We start from the raw sequence: 18,361 nt of genomic DNA, 5'->3' as shown, positions 1-18,361 counted from the left end.
ACTAAATACTGTGACATTGATAGGGACTTCTGGTTTTATTGTTTGGGGGAGAAATAAGTAAGAATAAGGACCTATGTTTGAGATACGAGCTCAGGTTGTTTTGCTTACACTCTAGAAATATAACAGCTGAACATCCATAGGTAGAGAAAAAACTTGTGGCCTAAAGTCCTATCTTAGAATCTTAGAATGGTTTGGATTGGAAAGGACCTTAAAGATCATCTTGTTCCACACTCAGTGCCATGAACAGGGACACCTTCCATTGGACCAGATTGCTCAGAGCCCCATCTAACCTGGCCTTGAACACTGCCAGGAATGGGGCATTCACAACTTCCCTGGGCAACCTATCTTAGGCTAAACATTGTCCTTTCCCTGGTCAAACATAACCTCTGTCTGTCTCTCCTGCTGTGTGCCAGGGGGGCTTTGGCTCTTGCCACTCTGAACAGGATCTGAAGATCCTGTTGATCTCCACTTGTCATACCTGACACTGCAGAGCCTGCTCACCCTCTCCCTGACCACCTTTACCTGGAAGCCCAGTGACTGGGCCAGAGCAAACCTCTGCACGTGATGCTGCCACCACCTCAGTAGCAGTACCTCAGTCTCAGACTTAACTGGATGGTCCTATACTCTTACAGGAGCTCCATTTGGAATTAGGACAGCTCAGCACATATTTTGCTTAAAAAAAACCCACTGTGGTCTGAAATTTCTAAATTTTAGCAGCAAAATCTTTTTGGAGTGACCTTGAAGGAACATACCTGGCAGCTGGGGTTCTGCAACAGCCTCAGAGTCCTTCAGGCTCACCGGAGGGCTTCAGGAGGAGGCTTTCTGCCCCTCTGGGGAAGTGAGCCTCTGTTAACAAAGGAAGCATCTTTTTCTGTGCACGTGTGTTCCCTTTCTCCAAAACAGTCTTTAAGGAGCAGGCAGTGTAATCCGCTGTGTAAGGAGTAGATTAACTAAGGAAGAAGGAATGTCCTTACATTCTCTCCATGTCCACTGGCTAACTTATGTGCCACTGAAGGAGAAGACTAAACTTCCTCCCATGTGCATCATGTCTGTATTATGCCTCTATATTGTAATGCTTCTGTGTGATTCGTAGCACAGGTTCATAGGAGCTGCTTTAAAATCCTGTGCAAAAGTCTTGAGTACATGAACAGAGCAAAACTTAGTCTGAACTTCCCAGAGGAACCCGAGGTGCAGTTTAAAGAAAGACAGGAACTCTAAAACGTAAACATGATAATTCACTTCCTAGCTTTATTATATTCCTGAACTAGCAGAAATGCATTGCTAATGTCCCTTTAGCAGTGAAATGCCAGTGGCATGTGTTATAAATGAAGTACTTCTTTAGTTCTAAAAATAAATGAATGGCAGCAAGGCCTTTCCCCAGCGAGTAGCCTTGATTGCTTTTTCTCAGTGTCACAGCACTGGCACATGTCTTCGTTGCTGCTGTCTGAGATTTCAGAAATCTACTTTCTGCACTGTTTTGTTTTCAGACTTTATGCAAGAGAAGATGGCAAGCACGTGGTTCAAATAGTTGGACTGCAGGAGGTCCAGGTGGAGTCTGTAGATGAACTGTTGGAGGTAACCTCTATGTTTGTGATTCATTCTTTGTCTTCTACAGCCTGATTTGTGATATTTGCAGAGATTGTTATTTGGTGTGTAGCACAAGTGTATGTTCCTGTTTCAGGCTCTGAAATTACCAGTCCCAGCAGAGTACCAAGGGATGCTATTAAAAGTGCTTAAAAGTATCATTCATGAAGCTACTTGGGTCACTGTGACTTGTGTTAGCCACATGCAAACAGTTGAGTCACAGCTGTCACCTCTGCTGCCATTCCTTAGGGAACATCTTTGCCAAGAAAGAGACTGCTATCACTATTCCAGAAATTAGATAGCGTCCCAGCAAGGGACCTTGAAAGCTGGATATGTATTTTCTCCATGTGATATTCTATGAACTTAGATTTTTGTATATAAAGGGTATGTGGGACAAAAAAATATAAATTTGAAATTAGAACTGGTAATTAGAAAATACTTGAGATATTGATCTGAATTAGGATTAAAACACTGCTTAGGTAATGATGTGTGATAACAGCCAAGTAAAATTAAGATCTTTAAATGGTAGCTGACATTCACCACAAGCAAGGTTTCAATTTTCCTTCCCCTTCCGGCTGAGCCTGAAAAGAACACTGGCAAATGTTCTGCATTGTCTCCTGCAAGAAGAAAGCTGGTTAAATCTGCTTTCTATTTAGCCTGACTTTGCATAGTTTAATTCCTTTCTTGGTAAGGAAGTGTAAATTACAAGTGCCTGGTATGGTAATTGACTCATTAAAATTGGCATGGTGTTGTCCACTTATTGCACTTAATTTTGTTCTTCATCTTCCCATTAACTCCAAGCTTTGGGGCAAGCTGGTGATGCTTCTCCAAATTAGAGTGTAAATTTGCTATATGGTTGATTTACAATTCCTCTGTATTATCACATTTCACACACAGAAGAGCTATTAAATTACTTCATTCTTACAGATATCTTGGAGGGGGAACGACATCATTCACAGGCCCTTTTGAACACAGAAATGTCACTGACTTGACTCAAAGCTTCTGATTATTCTGCAACAGATATATGGAAAGAGCCTTGAATACATCCTAGTTATTCACAATTAATTGATGCTGGCTTTGATTCAGAAATTATCTGCACTTAGCACTAATATAAAGCTCAGAAGCAGCAGCAGTTGGTTATGCTGCTCATTGAGAAGTGGCCACCAAAAAGCATGAATAATTCACATCTGTCATCTGAGAGCATATTGATTTTGCTGGGTAATATTTTATTTTGTTCTTACAACCAGAAGCAAAATGAATGATTGTTTTTTGAATGCCCTGCTGCAGTCAATCCTAGGTGTTCTGTGACAGTCCTTTTAAGTTTTCAAAAAATAATTATCCAGATTTGTATCTGGAAGGACTCTTTGTCCTTCTGCCTTGCTTCTCTTCCTTCTTGTTTTATTGTTGTATTGACTGTAATTGCTCTTTTAACTTTGTTCCTTCCTTTAGCATAATTTTTTTTTGTTAGGGAAATTTAGAAAGGTTTTGGCACTTTGTATTTTTTGTATCGCTGGATAATTGTGTCCATCTATTACAAGGGAAAGTGAAATTTTAAAAGAGCACAAATAGTCTAATGAGTCTCTTAGGTTATGTGTACAATCTTATAAAAGTATGCCAGCAATGAAAGAAAGAATTTAATTTTATAGTTTGGGTATTTTGCAATTCAGAATGAGTGTGTGATGTAGCAACTTATTTGCAGTGTGCTCTCTAAGCTTTGTAGTGTCACTGCAAGCAAATCCACATACAAAGGTCTAAAAGAAACATTGTGAGGGATCCAGCCTAACTTAACTTCAGCCTTGTACCAAATTTTAAAGCTATAATGAACCATTCATCATCTTGGGAGGACAAGATCTCTTTCTGAGAGACTGTATTTTTGTTTACAATTTGCTTGGATTTTGTCCCCGTTATTTTGCAGGTGATTTTGAAAGGGGGGAAAGAACGTAGCACAGGAGCCACTGGAGTCAACTCGGATTCCTCTCGATCTCATGCCATCATCCAAATTCAAATTAAAGATGCAGCCAACAGGACATTTGGAAGGTAAGACAAGAAGTGCAAGTGCTCAGTGCTGATGTCAAGCCCAGGCACATCCAAGAGACAAAGAGGAGGTGTTAGTGGGCAGGTGTGAGTTAAATCAGAGGAAAGGGTTCAAAGGGACTTTGGGAGGTTTCACAGTCCTTTCTCTGTTCCCAGGGAGAACATTTTAGACCCATCTGTTAGAGCTTTGACAAAACTGTTTGCACAGATTTCCAGTGAAGGAGTTTGGCAATCAAGTCCATCTTCTCACCTTCAGTGTTTAATCTGGCTGAAGGTAGATGTCTGCAGTGGACGGGTCCACATGTGAGCTTGCCACCTTTGAAGTCAGTGGAAAGAAATAGCTGTTTCTGGGATCCAATTCATGCCATTCTTCAGAGCCACCTAAATTAGGTCAGATGCATTTGCCTCTCAAAGCATTTCTGTCCTGTAATTGACTACAAAGGGAGTCTGGGATGACTAACCCTGGTGGAGATGATTCCATTACAGATGTTTGCCTTTGGTCAGAAGAATCCTACCTCATACCTCAGCTAAACCTCCCTGATAATTTGAGAGTGTGACTCTGATGCTATCTCCAGCAGACAGAAAGAGCATTTGGCTTCCTCTTCTAGCATCCACATTATGTATTCGAAAAATAATTGTGCCTCTTCTCGGTCATCTTTTCTCCAGACTAAACAACCCCAAGAAATCGATCTGAGGAAAAAGATCTAGATATCTTTATTACTGCTGAGTGTCAAAAAACCATGCTGACACACCCTTCCAGCAACTCCCATTAGTCTTTCTTCCCAGGATCAGATTTTGAACACAAGGCAAAATGGAAGACCCACAAACAGTGGAGAGAGGAAAAGACAGAACAGGCAGGCTTAGGAAATAAAAGTATAGAGGTTATGTAGGTGTAGCATCTGGGCTATTTTTTTGTGTGTCTGCGAAAGAGAGGTGGAGCTGGAGGGAGGAAAGGGTGCCCAGATATGCCTATAAAAGAAGTCAGAGCTGTTGGAGAAAAACAAGACAGGCAAAGACAAAGATACAGTGCAACAGTCATTACAGCAGCTGGCACCCAGAGCTAGAGAATGTGAAATGGAATAATGGAGTTTTGTAGAGGAAGGACAAGGATCGCTGAAAGCTCAGTGTATTCACTGCACTGGAAATTTCGGTTCTTATTGTTCTGAATTCCCATTTGACAGAGGAATGACAGTTGTCTGTTTTACCTGGAAGGAGAATTCAAGAAACTTACAATTTCTTTTAACTGTGTTCTTAGGAAACTGCAATCACAGTGATTATCTGGAGAGATGAGTGTGTTGCACTTTAAACAGCTTGTCCATTAAACTGTGGAGCACTGTCATCAGACGTAATTACACTTTCTATTACAACTGTGTTAGTGTTAAGATGCTCTGACACTGTTCCTGCTGCTGTGCTTCTTTTGGTGCCTCAGATATTTCCAGTGGATGTTTTTCATTGTTCCATAGCAGTAATTTCTAATCGTTCTCCTGATGCCATGTGTTGCAGCTCTCTGGTTTAATAAAGAAAAAGGAAAAAGAGGGGGAAAAAAAGGCTCTAAGATAAATGCAACTTTTTTTTTTTTTTCCTAGGATATCATTCATTGACTTGGCTGGCAGTGAAAGGGCAGCTGATGCCAGAGACTCAGATCGACAAACAAAAATGGAAGGAGCAGAAATAAACCAAAGTCTTTTAGCAGTAAGCTACTGTCATATCTGGGAGAGGCTTTATATTTAATTACTAGCATGTGTTTTAGGATAAAAATGACCCACAGAATAATATTTGAATGTATTCCATGGAGGAGGAAAAATAACCAAGGTATTGTGTCCAGTTTAATTTGTATCGTGACCAAAAGACAATTTAAGAAGGAAGAAATTTTGTGATGAAAATCAAATATTTTTTAGCCATTCTTACAGCCAGCCAGGTAAACATAGCATGGAGAATGCTAGGTATAGTATGATAAGTGTCCCATATTTTATATAGAAAGTTTTGTCCCTTCTACATCCAAAGAATACTGGCTTAGAATTGCTGTATTTTTTTCATAAAAACACATCTGTTCCTGCCAGTTATTTTCACCACTTGAACTCAGGCTTCTCTTTCAAATCAGGAATAAAGGATTTAAATACTCAAGAGCACAGAAACTAGCAATTCTTGCGGAGGAAGGAACAGGAAGAAATGCAGTCTTAATGCAAACTGTTCTTTTGTAAGTGCCCACAGTTAGGTAAAGAGGGACAAAGGAGCAGAAAAATGCCATCTGAGATAAAGCAGAAGTGCCTGTAAGGGTAAATTGTGCAGAAGGCTTCGCACCTCCTTTAATGCCAAGGAACAAAGCTCACTGATGACTGTGGGCTTTTCTAAGCAAGGCTGAAAGTGATGCACAACAGTGCAGAAGTGCACACAACTGCACCCCTTAGTGCGCTGTAAATGGGAGGTGCCTTGCTCTGTTTTGAGAATGTAAATGTTCTTTTTCACAGAAGTTTTTCCTGCAGTGGAGTATTAGCGTTTGTACTGGGATGTAGCCTGTGAAGTGAATGTTTCTGTACTTTGTGCTTTCTGGAGTACTTGCTGGTGAATAACTTAGTGGCACAGGGAGTTGGGACCTGAATAGAAAGAAGTTTGATCCTAAAGGTCTTCTCCAACCTAAACAACTCTGTGATTCGTGAGAAATGAGGCGTCGTGTAAGCTCATGAAACTTTTAAAAGAAACTTTAAAATCAGAGTGTGTACCTTTTGGTATTGTGTGGAACTGAGAAAATACCCAGGCAGTCTACAAGTAGTGATTGAATTAACTGTAAAAGGTAATATAAGAGGTATTAAAGGTCCACATGAGCTGCAGCCTGTAAAACCAACTCTGCCCTCAGTAATAATAACTTTGTCTTCAGGCATTTAAACACATGAGGTTTGAAGTTTGCTACTCGTTTAAATATTCCTGTTAATTTCAAGTGGAAGACTTTCAGATGCTGCAACAAGGAGAAGCAGGATAAAAAAAATAATTGTTTGATCTCCTGTGTGTTATAGGTGCAATTTTTAATAAAATGTTGTAAAAGTGAGAAATAAGTGTCATTTTAAGTGGGAGTCTGTAGAATGTAGTAAGGCTGTAAGTGATTCATGCTAGTATCACCATGACAGTATTGTAATCTGCTTATTTTTCCTTCAATATTTGCTCTAAAGGGCTTGTCTCGTGGCTATACTTTCCATTTCTGGCAGTTTTAGGGAGCATCCAGGCTTGATATGGAGTGTGATGCTATTGTGCTTATTCCAGTGAAGTATACATCTTTGAGTTTGAACATGACATCTTTTTACAAGGCTGATAATAAATCACAGAATCACAGAACCGCCAGGATTGGAAGGGACCTCTGGAGATCAAGGCAGGGTCAGCTAGAGCAGGTGACACAGAAACACACCCAGGTGGGTTTGGGATGTCTTCACACAAATCCGTGCTCTGTGCTGCCTGAAGGAGCTGGAGCTGCCTGTTCCTGCCTGTGGCAGCTGCAAAGTGACCTTGGCACAGGACATAGTAGGAGTCAAAGGTGACATAGGGCACTGGTAGGTTAGGTTTGATGCAGTTCAGTTCATGACTGATTTGTTGTTCCCTTCTGAATGTTTTCTCTTTTGGCAGCTGAAGGAATGCATTCGGGCACTGGATCAGGAACACGCACACACTCCTTTCCGGCAAAGCAAATTGACTCAGGTAAAATGAGCAGCAAGGCAAGAGTAGAGGTTTCCCTGTAAAGGGCAAAAATAAACAAAAAAGCAAATAAATAAATAAATAAGTGGCATAGTTCAGTAACTGCTATTAAACCCCTTAGGAAAAGAGGAAAAGCATAACTTTTGCAAACTTTAATTTCAAAAGTAATCGCAGAATTAAGGCCAACTACCAGTTTCTCCCAGCCAGTGCTGGGGACTGGCATGGTTAAAATAACAAACAACCCAAAAGCTAAAACCAAACAAAAACCCAGAAACTACCTTCCAGACTCATTCAGAGTTACCATCCATCTGCACCCATCCATCTGCAACCAATCCTGCATCTTCTGTGGAGTATCAGTCCTGGGAGCTTGCATCAACATTTCTTCACTTCAGTTGTAACATCTGCTTTATTCCCCAAAACATATGGGCACCCTTGTGGCACCTGGTGTAAGGGTTTGTTCAGAGCCCTGATTAACAGTCATATTCATTTTAAACTGTAAACAAATAATGATAGGACAAATTGAGACAAAAGAACTACATTTAACAAAAAAGAAAAAAAAGGAGCCAGTAACTAGTGTTAAATTTCTTCTGTACACATTGCTAATTTACAGGACAAACAAGGGGCATGAACTGCTAAGAATCCAATTTTTTTTTCCTTTGAATCCTAGGTGCTAAAGGATTCTTTCATTGGCAATTCCAAGACATGTATGATAGCCAATGTATCACCCAGCCACTTAGCTACAGAGCATACCCTGAACACTCTACGATATGCTGACAGGTACGTGATGAAAGACAGTCTTGCCAGGGTGAAAAACAGAAAGAAAAACTAATGTATGATGTTTGTGGTTACATTTTATTTTGGCTGTTTTGAAAATACTGAAAATACTTTAGGCAAGAAGTGCAATTTGCACAATGCTAATAAAATCTTTACCTATTCCAACCCTTATAATGGATCTTAAAATTTTCCATGGATTGTAAGTACTTTCAGTGATGAAGATATCACTGTGTGCCCCTGTAATCAGGATTTGGTTTAGCTTTGTATTACAGTTCTACTTAGAATGTGTGCAAGTCCTTCACCTTCCCTCCTACATAGGAGGAGGTAAATTACAGGCTGTGCAACACTGGTGTTAGAAGGACAAGTGATATTTGAAGGGCAGAAGGGGCAAAGGGAACAGTTGAAGGTCAGGCTGATAGGGAACAGGGTGATACCAGTTAATCAGCTCTTTACAGTTTCACTGGGGATCAGTTGATCCAGGAGCAGTGTAGCCCTGTGAACATCACCAGAGCTAAGGAGCCCCACTGCAACTACTCCAAAAGTCCTACTTAGTGCTCTGTGGGACTCTGATGTGCTGTGTAGAGTACCAGCTCCTTCTGCTGCATGATAACATGAGGAAATGCCACTGCCTTGCACTGAAACTGAGGCCATTTCAACTCACTTGGCCTGTCATGCATCGTTCAAGGAAGCACTTAAAAAGGCTGCTATAGGCCTTTCCAGAAGTTCAGGTATTTTGGCAGAGGGATTTTGATACCTGTATAGATCCTGTTACAAAACAAACCATGATGCTGAATTCAGTATTTAGTCTCAATACGTGAAAGCATTAGTTTGTTCTAAAGACGCTGTTATTTATCTGAAAGCATGACACCTTCTAAATCCAGCCTGTTTTACAGGGTCAAAGAGCTGAAGAAAGGGATTAAATGTTCTACCCCTGTCACAAATAGGCGTCGCAGAGCTGGAAACATATCTCCAAAACGCGTCCAGAGCACTCCCTCTTTGCCACCTGGGGAAAAGAGCTCTCCAAAGAAAGTGAAGCTAGGCCTACAGCATCCCTCAAGTGCTACAAAAACAAAGGTATATCCTGCAGCACTCCAGCCACCTGGTGTCCCTCTTACCTCTACCCCAAGGGCAGTCAGCAAAGGACATGGCTACAAAGGAAATACCAGCACACCCTGCTTCCAGCTCATGAGCCCAATTAAGGGAGTCCTACGAATAGCACATCCCCTGAAGAAGAAAACTGATGATCTGTCCCCCCTCTCTGAACAGAGCCCCTCTGTGAAGGATTTCATCATCAAAAGTGCTGCCACAGATGAAACAAGAGAGAGTGGCCAGAGAGACAAGTATATGCAAGACAGATCACCTGTCCAGTGCCTGAAAGTCCAGACAGTGCAACCTGTTCAGAAACAGCTTGTTTCTAGAGATGATATTTCCTTTGGAGAGGGAAATCTGCCTTCTGACAGCAGACAGGAATGGGGAAATACTTTTGCTAAACAATATGTGGAACCCTGGACATATCTGCCTCCATTTCAGAAGGAAAGGGAGGAGCATTTACGTCTTTATCATCAGCAGTTTCAGCAGCCACCTATTCTACAACAAAAATTGAACTATCAACCCCTTGAGAGGTTTTTAATGCAGTACAAGCCTGAGGAGATTCAAGTGAAACAGGAGCTGAGCCTTACTCCCACAGAAATGCAGAACAAAGAGGGGATGCCACTGGAAGATCTGGATGACAGCGATTTCAGTGAAGATTCTTTCTCACCTGTCTGTAGTCAAAAGAGTGTGAAAAGGGGAAACACCAACAAATGCAGTCAACATTCCTTTTTCCTTCATGAAAGAGAAGAAGGAACTGAAGAAGAGCAAAGAGTCCAAAAGCGACAGGATTTATTTTTTAAATATGCAGTACCCATGCAAGAGCATGAACTAGATGACAGCTGGGATTGTATCGAGGGCAGCCCAAAGGCAGAGGAATCCATTAAAAATGCAGGCTGCAGCAGAACTCCAGCAGACTGGAGCTATGACTTAGCTATTGAGTCTCCTCCAAGCAACACTGCAGAAAAGCCTTACTGCCTGCAGGAAGATCCTGCTTGTAGCTGGAAACACAGCAAGGATTTCATAGCTGATCACGAAGAGTACAAAACCAAACACAGATGTCTTGTTTACTCCAGTGAAGCCACCTTAACTCCAGAAAAGGATACTTCAAATTCATATGTATCTCCTGTGTTGAAACCAGGAACTCCAGAGTGCAAAGAGATTGATCTCCAGCATGAGGAGAGGGAAGAACCTCTCCTGGACAAACAGGCTGCCCTCGCAGGAGATGTACAATGGAAAGCTCGTAAAAATGGAGTTAACCACTGTGCCTCTTCCAGCTGCTCCTCAGAATTCACTTCCGAGCTAATAGCCCCTCTCCTGGTGTCCTCTCTTGACTGTGAGGAAACAACTGATCCAGACAAAGTGTCTTGCAACCAAGAGAAGTCCCCCGGTGAGAAGCAGGCTCCAGGCGGTGCCACACAGGGCTCCCAGAGCAGGTGCGAGGAAGAGGCGTGGCAGTGCACGAGGAGCAGAGCCCTGACGGACAGCATGCTGGAGCTGGGGGAGCAGATCCGGCTGGTGGGAAGGCACCGCACCCTGCTGTGCTTCCCGCGGGCCGGGCACAGGTGGCTCCCGCCTGCCTGCTGCTGTGCCAGGCCCTGCTGCTGCTGCTGCCTGGGCTTGGGGTCAGCACAGCAGGGAGGGGGCTTGTGTGTTGAGCCTGACCCCACAGAAACACCCGCAGCTGGATCCCCGGGTGCCAGGGCAGAGGGAGAGGGTGGGGTGTCCCACAGTGACTCCATGTGCAGGGAACACACCGGTGGCAGATGGGGTGGTGCTGACCTTAAAGATGGTGCTGGTAGTTCAGGAAAAGCCAACTCGAGTCAAGGACCCACTGTTGAGCCCATGGCTGAGGAAACAAATGCTGAAACACCTGAAAAGTGCTGTTTTTCAGAGGCAACATGCTTTCTCAGTGTGGGGCACACGGATCATGCAGCCCAGTCCCCCTCTCAGGAGAACAGCCTGCTGGTGCAGCCCAAGTCAGGAGTGAGGAATGAGGACCTCACCCATTCTGAAGACCTTGCCAAGTCATCATTCGGCAGTGAGGAAACAGCATTGCAAAAAAACCAGTTAATGCAGAGTGGTTTTACACAAGAGACTTCTGCTGCAGATGCAGGATGTGCAACCAAAGATGATAAGCCAGTAGCAAATGCAAAGAGCCCCTCAGGCATGTCCATCAGCAGCTCTCCAAGTGCTACATCAGAGTTGGGGAAGTGGCAGAGGGAAGCCCTAGAAAAGGCACAGTAAGTCTTGCTCATCATTGAAGTTTGTAATGAAGCTTAGAAAAGTGATACATTTGCCTTTATTTGTATGTCATAGTCATCTGTGCTTTAAAAACCAAAGCGTAATCTTCTAATAAAAAATTATTTAATAAGATTAATCACAATTTATAGTCAGTATCTTTTAAATATGTGATTGCTTGTTATTTAGTGATATTTTAAAATCTCACAGGAAGCCAATTTTTCTATTAGAGCTTCTAACATAATGCTAGAAGAACTAAGATTGTAATACAAACTGCAGTTCTCAGTAATTAGTTGGCTTCCTTTAAGCTGTAAAATACCTAAAATACATCAAAACCTTCCATCAAGAGTCAGGTCATAGCTGCTCTATCACTGTGGAGAGAAAAGCAGCGCAGCAGTCACTGAAGGTGCAGATATAAAACTTCCAAGTACTCTGACCTGCCATTGTCAGCTCCCAGGGACTGGCCTGCATTCATGTGTCTGAAAATACATTGTTTATCAGTGAAACTTGCTCAGAGGAACCAACAGCAGCACTGCCTTCCTTCTCTGCCTGCTTTTCACCAAAATTACTTTCAGCCTCATAGTTGTAAGCCATTTCACCAAGTAATTAGTCAGTTGTTTTGCTCCTTGATTTCGCTCTGGTAGAAAGCAGTCTCTGCCCCTGTGCTGCCTGTGCTAATGAGGGGCTGTGGTCGGTCCTCTGTGAACAACCCTCAGTCATCCAGATGACCCTTAATCCCAAACCAGTGCATCCCTCTGCACTTCAAGGAGCCCTGGAGCTTCCTGAGTGCCAGGGACACAGGACAGCAAGGCTTCCTCTGGGGTATTCCCCCTTCTTGAAGGTTTATTGAGGCCAGCAGTAACTACAAGTAGTGCAGCGGGCTGTGTAACCAGAGGTGTATTTTTTGTTTATCAGACAGGCTGTAATTCGTGCCCATCAGGAGCAGCTGGATGAAATGGCATGCTTGTGCTTCAAGGAGGAGTGCTTGATAAATCAAATGTCAGCAATGGTAAGTGTTTCATAGGATGATTTTGGTGCCTGTTGAACCTGCATAGATTAATCTCAGAGATTATTAATTTGAATTGGTGATGTGATGTTCCTCATCAGTTCCTCTTCTTGTTCTCCGGTGCCTGTGTCCTTGGAGAGGCCTTTCATTCTCAGCGCCTGTTGTGTCTCTGCCAGTCTCCAGAGTCCTTGAGGCAGCAGGAGGTGGATGGGCCAGCCTGAACTCTTTATCTCTTATCAGAAAGCCTGCCCTTATTTTGTGTCAAAGGCACCAGACTGTGTCAGACAGGGTGTCTGTCCCTGGGATGTTTTTCTCCTTAAAGGCTGGAGCAAGTTGAGTCAACATCACAGAACACAGCACACCCCTAAAGCATGGCACTGGTGGCATTTGGCTCTTCCTTCTGGGAGCCCCATTGCCTCCCACACTGCAGATGTGCCAACAGCCCTGGCCCCACTCACTCCAATGTTCTGGCCGCTGTGGCTTGTGCCCTCACAGGCTCTTGGCTTTTGTCACTCGAGTGTTTCTTGGCTTGTCTTTGTCTCAGATGACAGCTGGTGTATGCTGGACCCAAAGATTGGCACCTGCATGGCCCCAGTGCAATCCCAGTTCTCTGTTCCTCCTGCATCCCAGCAGATACATGTCACAGCCACGGGACAAGTCTCATCTCTCACCCAGACTGTGAACAATTCCCAGTGAGAACTCCTGCCTTCCCAGTTCCCTCATCTTATCAGTAAAGCCAAGCTGCATTGCTGCATTGCATTACCAAACCATTTCAGTTCCTATCACAATTCAGATCTGAAGTACAGGGACTCTTCCCTCAGGGATTTTGGACTGGATCCACCATGTGGCTTACTGTGATTTCCAGCTGCATGTGCTGTGTTACAGATAACATATGGAAGTTCACAAAGCACCATAGGAGCCATAAACTGTGTTAGTTTTGTGGCAGACAATGGAGTGATACAAAGGAATTTTTTACTTTTTTTTTATTTTTAATTTTTTAAAAAATCTTTTGAAATTGTTCTTCCTAAGTCTGTTGGTCACTGGATGGACACCAGTTCTGCCCCCCATTTATTTGCCCCTTGCAGCAAGCAATTATTTTCTGGCTAGCAGAATTATGACAAGCTTGCCAGGTCTCCCAACAGTGTTATTTTACAGCATGACAGTTTTTTGGGTAGTGAAATCAGCTTGGGATTCCTGTATCAGCTTCTCTGCTTCCATTTTCAGATGGTTTCAACTTCTCCAGCTGTGAAACTTTGGCTGCAGGAGAGACTCATGCCAAGACCAGCCACACACTGAACACAAAGCCATATTTAAAGTGCTTAAAAAAAATATTCCACAGCAGCTGGGCTGGTCTTTATTACTGTCCCGATGTCCCTGTGAGACAGAGATACAGTGCAGGAAATAGCTGGAGTACTGCCAAATCAGCTTTCAAGTGATTGATTTCCATGCATAGCAGCTGAATTCCCCAGCCCTGGGGATGTTGACACCTCCCAGCTTCTCAGGCACTGACCTGTGAACAGAGGCACCAAACTTCTCCCAGCTGGAGAGCAGAGCAAATCCGAGTGCTCCCTTATTAATACAAGCCCTACTTAAAAATAACTGCCTCCATTTCAGTTTTAATCAGCTTCATATTGCTTTTTATCCGTGTGGCAGGTTGCTATGGAAGGTAGAGTTCCCCTCGGCCAAGGCTGTGTACAGTGCTGGGATTGCTCACGTCAGACCTGGCAGACCTGCAGCCAGGCAGGAGTTGGACTGGGCCTGTGACCTGATGAGAAATAAACCCCTCACACCTCTCAAGATTGGGCTGTTATGATCCATGAGTGGCCCAACACCCCATTTATTTTCATGATCCAACATTAGAGGTGTCAGGAACAGTGTTCAGTAGATTGTAAAACTGGGTGACCAGTCCCTGTACCAAATCTTTGAAAAGCTGACCAGTGTAGCAGAGTAACAACAAGTGTTTCATACATTTTTATTTTTAAACCATTCTATTTGCTGTAATTTCACCAACAGATAAAACTACCAGAGTCAGTGAAGTTTGGTACTTAGAGACACTGACCTTTGTCTGTGAGGGTCAGGACTTAAATAAGGAAATGTTGATGTAATCTACTAGACTGCAGAATGGAAAACAGGCTTTTATGCACTGCTGCAGTGCAAAAAATATGCTGATTTTCTCAACCCTGCTGCTGCTGCTGTTTCCTAAACTTTCCTTTTGCCTTCTTCACCAGGATTTTCAGAATTTCATGGCCATGCTGGATGAAATCTTGGAACTGAAGTCCCAGTGTATCCAAACGATGCGAGCTCAGCTCCAGCTCTGTTTAGCCTCTCCTGGCACTGACATGTCACTGCAACCACCTCCACCAGTTTAGACCTTCTTTGCTTCCACATGCACAGGAGCAGCTACAGAAAACACCAGCCAGCACTTTGCTGCACTTGGTGCTGCAGAGTGTGGGTGGTAGAGGATAGCTTTTGGTTTGATGTGTGTGATTAGTGTGTATTTTATATAAGGACGGGGAGAATTCTGAGTAAATGAGAGGTGACTAATTGGCAACACAGGCTTTGTATTTTCATTAATACCCGTAAGCCACCTTCTTAAAAATAACAATTCAGCAGCCTTTAAATATCTCATCAAGCAGCAGGCAGTCCTGTTCATGTATCTCAGCAACTTCTCACATGTTAAAGGCACTTCTGCATTTCCAAGAAAAGGGGGGGCGGAGGGGAAAACAACCTGAATAGAAATGTTCAAAAGCTTCCCAGAAAAGTATTTGCAAACAGGAGCCAGGGTTGTTACACTAACATAACCAGACCTACTTAATAAGTGGAAGTCAAGGCAGGGCAAGAAGCGCTGTCAGTTTCAGAAGAAGGAAGCCTATTGTTGCCCTAGTTTGTGGGATGAACACTCCAGAGCTCCTGAAAGATGTGGTTTAAGTCATGGGTGATGAGTGGTTTAGCAGGGACTTTGTACCAGAGATTCATCTGTTGTGTTAATAAGCGTGTGGGTTTCATGCTGCTGCCCACAGCTAGAGGCCAACAGCTTTACCTGCTGCACACATCAGCCCCCTGCCCTGTGCCCAGCCTTGCAGTGCCCACCGGTCTCACAGAACTGATTTCTCACGTGAAAAGCAGGTCTGGCTGGAGGCACTGAGCTCCCAGGGGCTACTGATTGCTGTTATGTGAAACTGGTATTTGAATCAGAACCATCAGCTGGAGCCCTGTAGAAGCTCTGGTGCTGCACATGCATCACATCTAAACCACAAAGCAAGTCCACTTGCTGAAGGCACAAGTGACCTTGAAACACGCTCGCTGACAACACGCTGTGTGAGCGCTCCCGCTCCAAAATTAGGGCTGTCGCAGCACATTCATCCATCTCAGTGTCTCCTCAGCAATGCCTGTGGTAGCTCATTCAAAGCCTGCTCAGTAGCCAGAAATGCCAAGGGTAATGGAACACTCCTGTCTGACCAGCTGTGGGTTTTACTGCCTGGCTCCACAGCCTCCCGCAGGAGCCCCAGTCAGGCTGAGCAGCAGTGCAGTAATCACAGTGACACTCTGGGATGCATATTTGGTGCAAACACTCCCAGGAATGTCACACATGAATCCCGCATCACTGTCCTGACTGGTGGAGTGTTTTTAGCACTGGTTATTCTCCATCTTACAACTGAAACTGGATTTCCCTGTGGAGCAGAGAGCGGAGTTTCTCCAGGGTCTGAGTTGATGGCTCTCAAGATGGTTCCTGTGTCCAGGTTACAGGCCAGCAACATGTCACACCTAAAGCCACGTGTCCCCAGCCCCCTGTTCAAAAGCCGTCCTTGCCCAGAGAAATGAGGGGTCCCTGAGCAAGACTCCTGGTGCTTGTGCACAGCACAGAGCAGTGGAGCACCATGGAGAGCTGTAAAGCAGTGGGACACCCAGCACTCTGCTAAAGCCAAGCAGGGAACAGCAAGTGTTTAAAACAGCTCCCTCCACCTCCTGGGGCCACGGAGAGTGCTCCCATGAGCAAGGCGAGGGGAATATGAGGCAGCTGGGTAGTCCTTGTACTTTCTGCATGAAAGGTTGTGAGCACTTAGAGTGGTCTCCCCAGCACTTTCTCAGCGAGCACACAGCAAACAGGGCTGTCAGGGAGCAGCTGAGGAGTTTTGCAAGTTTGTTTGGAACCAAGGAAAAGGTCAGACTGTAGGATGTGTGCACAGGTCACAGGAAAACGTGCCCAGCCAGAAACACAGTGCGAGGGAGGAAAACTTTCCCTCCACGTGCTCTGACATTTGGGAGAAGAGTATATTGGCTAAATGCACGTTCAGGATTTTAAAGTGCAGCTCAGCAAAGTACCCTCACAGGCACTTCGCAACTGAACATTTCTAAAGCAACACACAAGGAAGAACCATTTGCACAACCAACAGAGCCACGTCCAAACCTCAGTGCTTTCAGACAGTTGTGACAAGACAGATGAGTGACCAAAAATTTCCACAAGCAGGGATGTGAGTTAAATCAGCTGCCAGGTTTGAGCAACCTGTGAATCCCATCTGGTCTACTGAGAAAAAGGCAAGTTTCATCTGGCAGATCTGAGCCTCAGAGGCTGTTCCCAGAGCTGGAACTATTTGCTCCCTTGAGGAATGGCCAGGGACACTGGGAAACAAGAAGTAATCAAAATAACTACAACACACAGTTTCCCGAGGTCTGATACAGTCTTTTTTCAAACTGGAGTCATCCAGCCAGTCCTGAAGACTGTACCTTCCTAAATGTAATCTTTTATTATCAGTCTGTTCTCCAAATTTTATTTTCCCTACTGAATGTGAGATTTGACTAAAATGAAAAAAAATAAAGCAGCCCTGGCTGTGGAAATCTGCCCAGGCATGGCAATAGCTGGACATGTTTGAAGTGCTGCACACTGAGGAGATACCAACACTGGGCTCCTCATATGCAACTACCAAAGATGATGTAACATTTTTTCTCCATTTTTAGGGTTATTACCAAGCTGTTGCATTAATTCTTACGTGAAGATGTGCTAATTGAGCATCTTAGAAGTGTCATCCTCTTCCTATTGTCTCATATTCCACTGACAACTGATATGAAAGGTTTTCATATGGTTCACTTTTGTACTGAGGTGCAACAAAGACTATTAATGCTCATGGAAGAGGCTTGGTACTTTATTTCAATGGCTGACATAATTTAAAGTAAAATTCAATGTACTTCAGTATTCGGGTAAAAACCATTCTGAAGGAAACGTGATCCAAGTGCCCATTTGACTGACTGCAGAAGATTAAGTGGGGCTGGAAGTTGGCAGAGATCCCCTTCCTACCCAGCCTGTTGGTGTGGCTGGTGTTTCAGAAGCGTGGCCAGCCTGACCAGCCTGGGCCAGCAGCAGTGACCCTTGCACGGCCAACACGGAGAGCTGCCCAGCCAGGCTCTGCACTGCTGGGAGTGCTCTGGCAGGGCTGGGCCAGAAGCCACAGGGTTGGGTGGAGAAATCCCTGGAGCATGGGGGCATCTGCTGCTCCCCCTGCCCAACTGCAGGATCCCATAAAGAACTCACCCTCAAAACAATGAACAGTGACCACAGTGGCACCTCTGCTCCCGCACCTCCAGCCAGCGATTTTGGCTCTGCCTCTACCCTTCTCCTCACAAGCCCTCCCACCAGGAGCCCAGCCCTCAGTGCCCAACCCTGACAAAGTTACAGCAGTGACAAGTGCCAGGTACATAAATCAATCCGACCTGAGAACCCAAAGAAAAGCCCTGAGGTCTCCACTGTGACCAGGGGTGCAGCCAATCCGCCCACCAACCAGGAGCAGGGGAGAGCCCAGCATTGCTCCAGCCAGCAGGACCTCTCCACATCTGTGCTGAGCTGTGCCTTGACAGAAGAGAACAGTACTGAGTAACTAGCGATGCACAGCACCCAGAACACTGAAGTCTCATCACATTGTCTCTCATTACACATTCCTTCCCCTCTTTTAAGACACC

The 18,361-nt window shown here is 44.3% G+C and overlaps 1 protein-coding gene across 7 annotated transcripts in view; it reads left to right on the top strand.

Moving 5' to 3' along the window:
- The window catches only part of KIF24 (kinesin family member 24), a 28,354-nt gene extending 13,394 nt beyond the window's left edge, over positions 1-14,960 (top strand). For 5 of the 7 annotated variants that reach the window (XM_032675305.1, XM_032675307.1, XM_032675303.1 and 2 more), the window contains 8 exons: positions 1,488-1,575; positions 3,500-3,621; positions 5,205-5,310; positions 7,231-7,302; positions 7,967-8,076; positions 8,967-11,405; positions 12,319-12,412; positions 14,638-14,960. In XM_032675305.1, coding sequence (XP_032531196.1) covers positions 1,488-1,575; positions 3,500-3,621; positions 5,205-5,310; positions 7,231-7,302; positions 7,967-8,076; positions 8,967-11,405; positions 12,319-12,412; positions 14,638-14,778 — 3,172 coding nt within the window. In that variant the 3' untranslated portion in view covers positions 14,779-14,960. Of the gene's footprint in view, positions 1-1,487; positions 1,576-3,499; positions 3,622-5,204; positions 5,311-7,230; positions 7,303-7,966; positions 8,077-8,966; positions 11,406-12,318; positions 12,413-14,062; positions 14,547-14,637 lie in introns of those variants that run through there. The other 2 variants (XM_032675309.1, XM_032675306.1) reach the window with 2 other exon arrangements.
- The last annotated feature ends 3,401 nt before the right edge of the window (positions 14,961-18,361 follow it).

The sequence above is a fragment of the Chiroxiphia lanceolata genome, chromosome Z (assembly GCF_009829145.1).
Source record: "Chiroxiphia lanceolata isolate bChiLan1 chromosome Z, bChiLan1.pri, whole genome shotgun sequence".
Classification (NCBI taxonomy): domain Eukaryota; kingdom Metazoa; phylum Chordata; class Aves; order Passeriformes; family Pipridae; genus Chiroxiphia; species Chiroxiphia lanceolata.
Note: the sequence above shows the minus strand (reverse complement) of the source record. Positions and strands in the feature narration are given on the sequence as shown.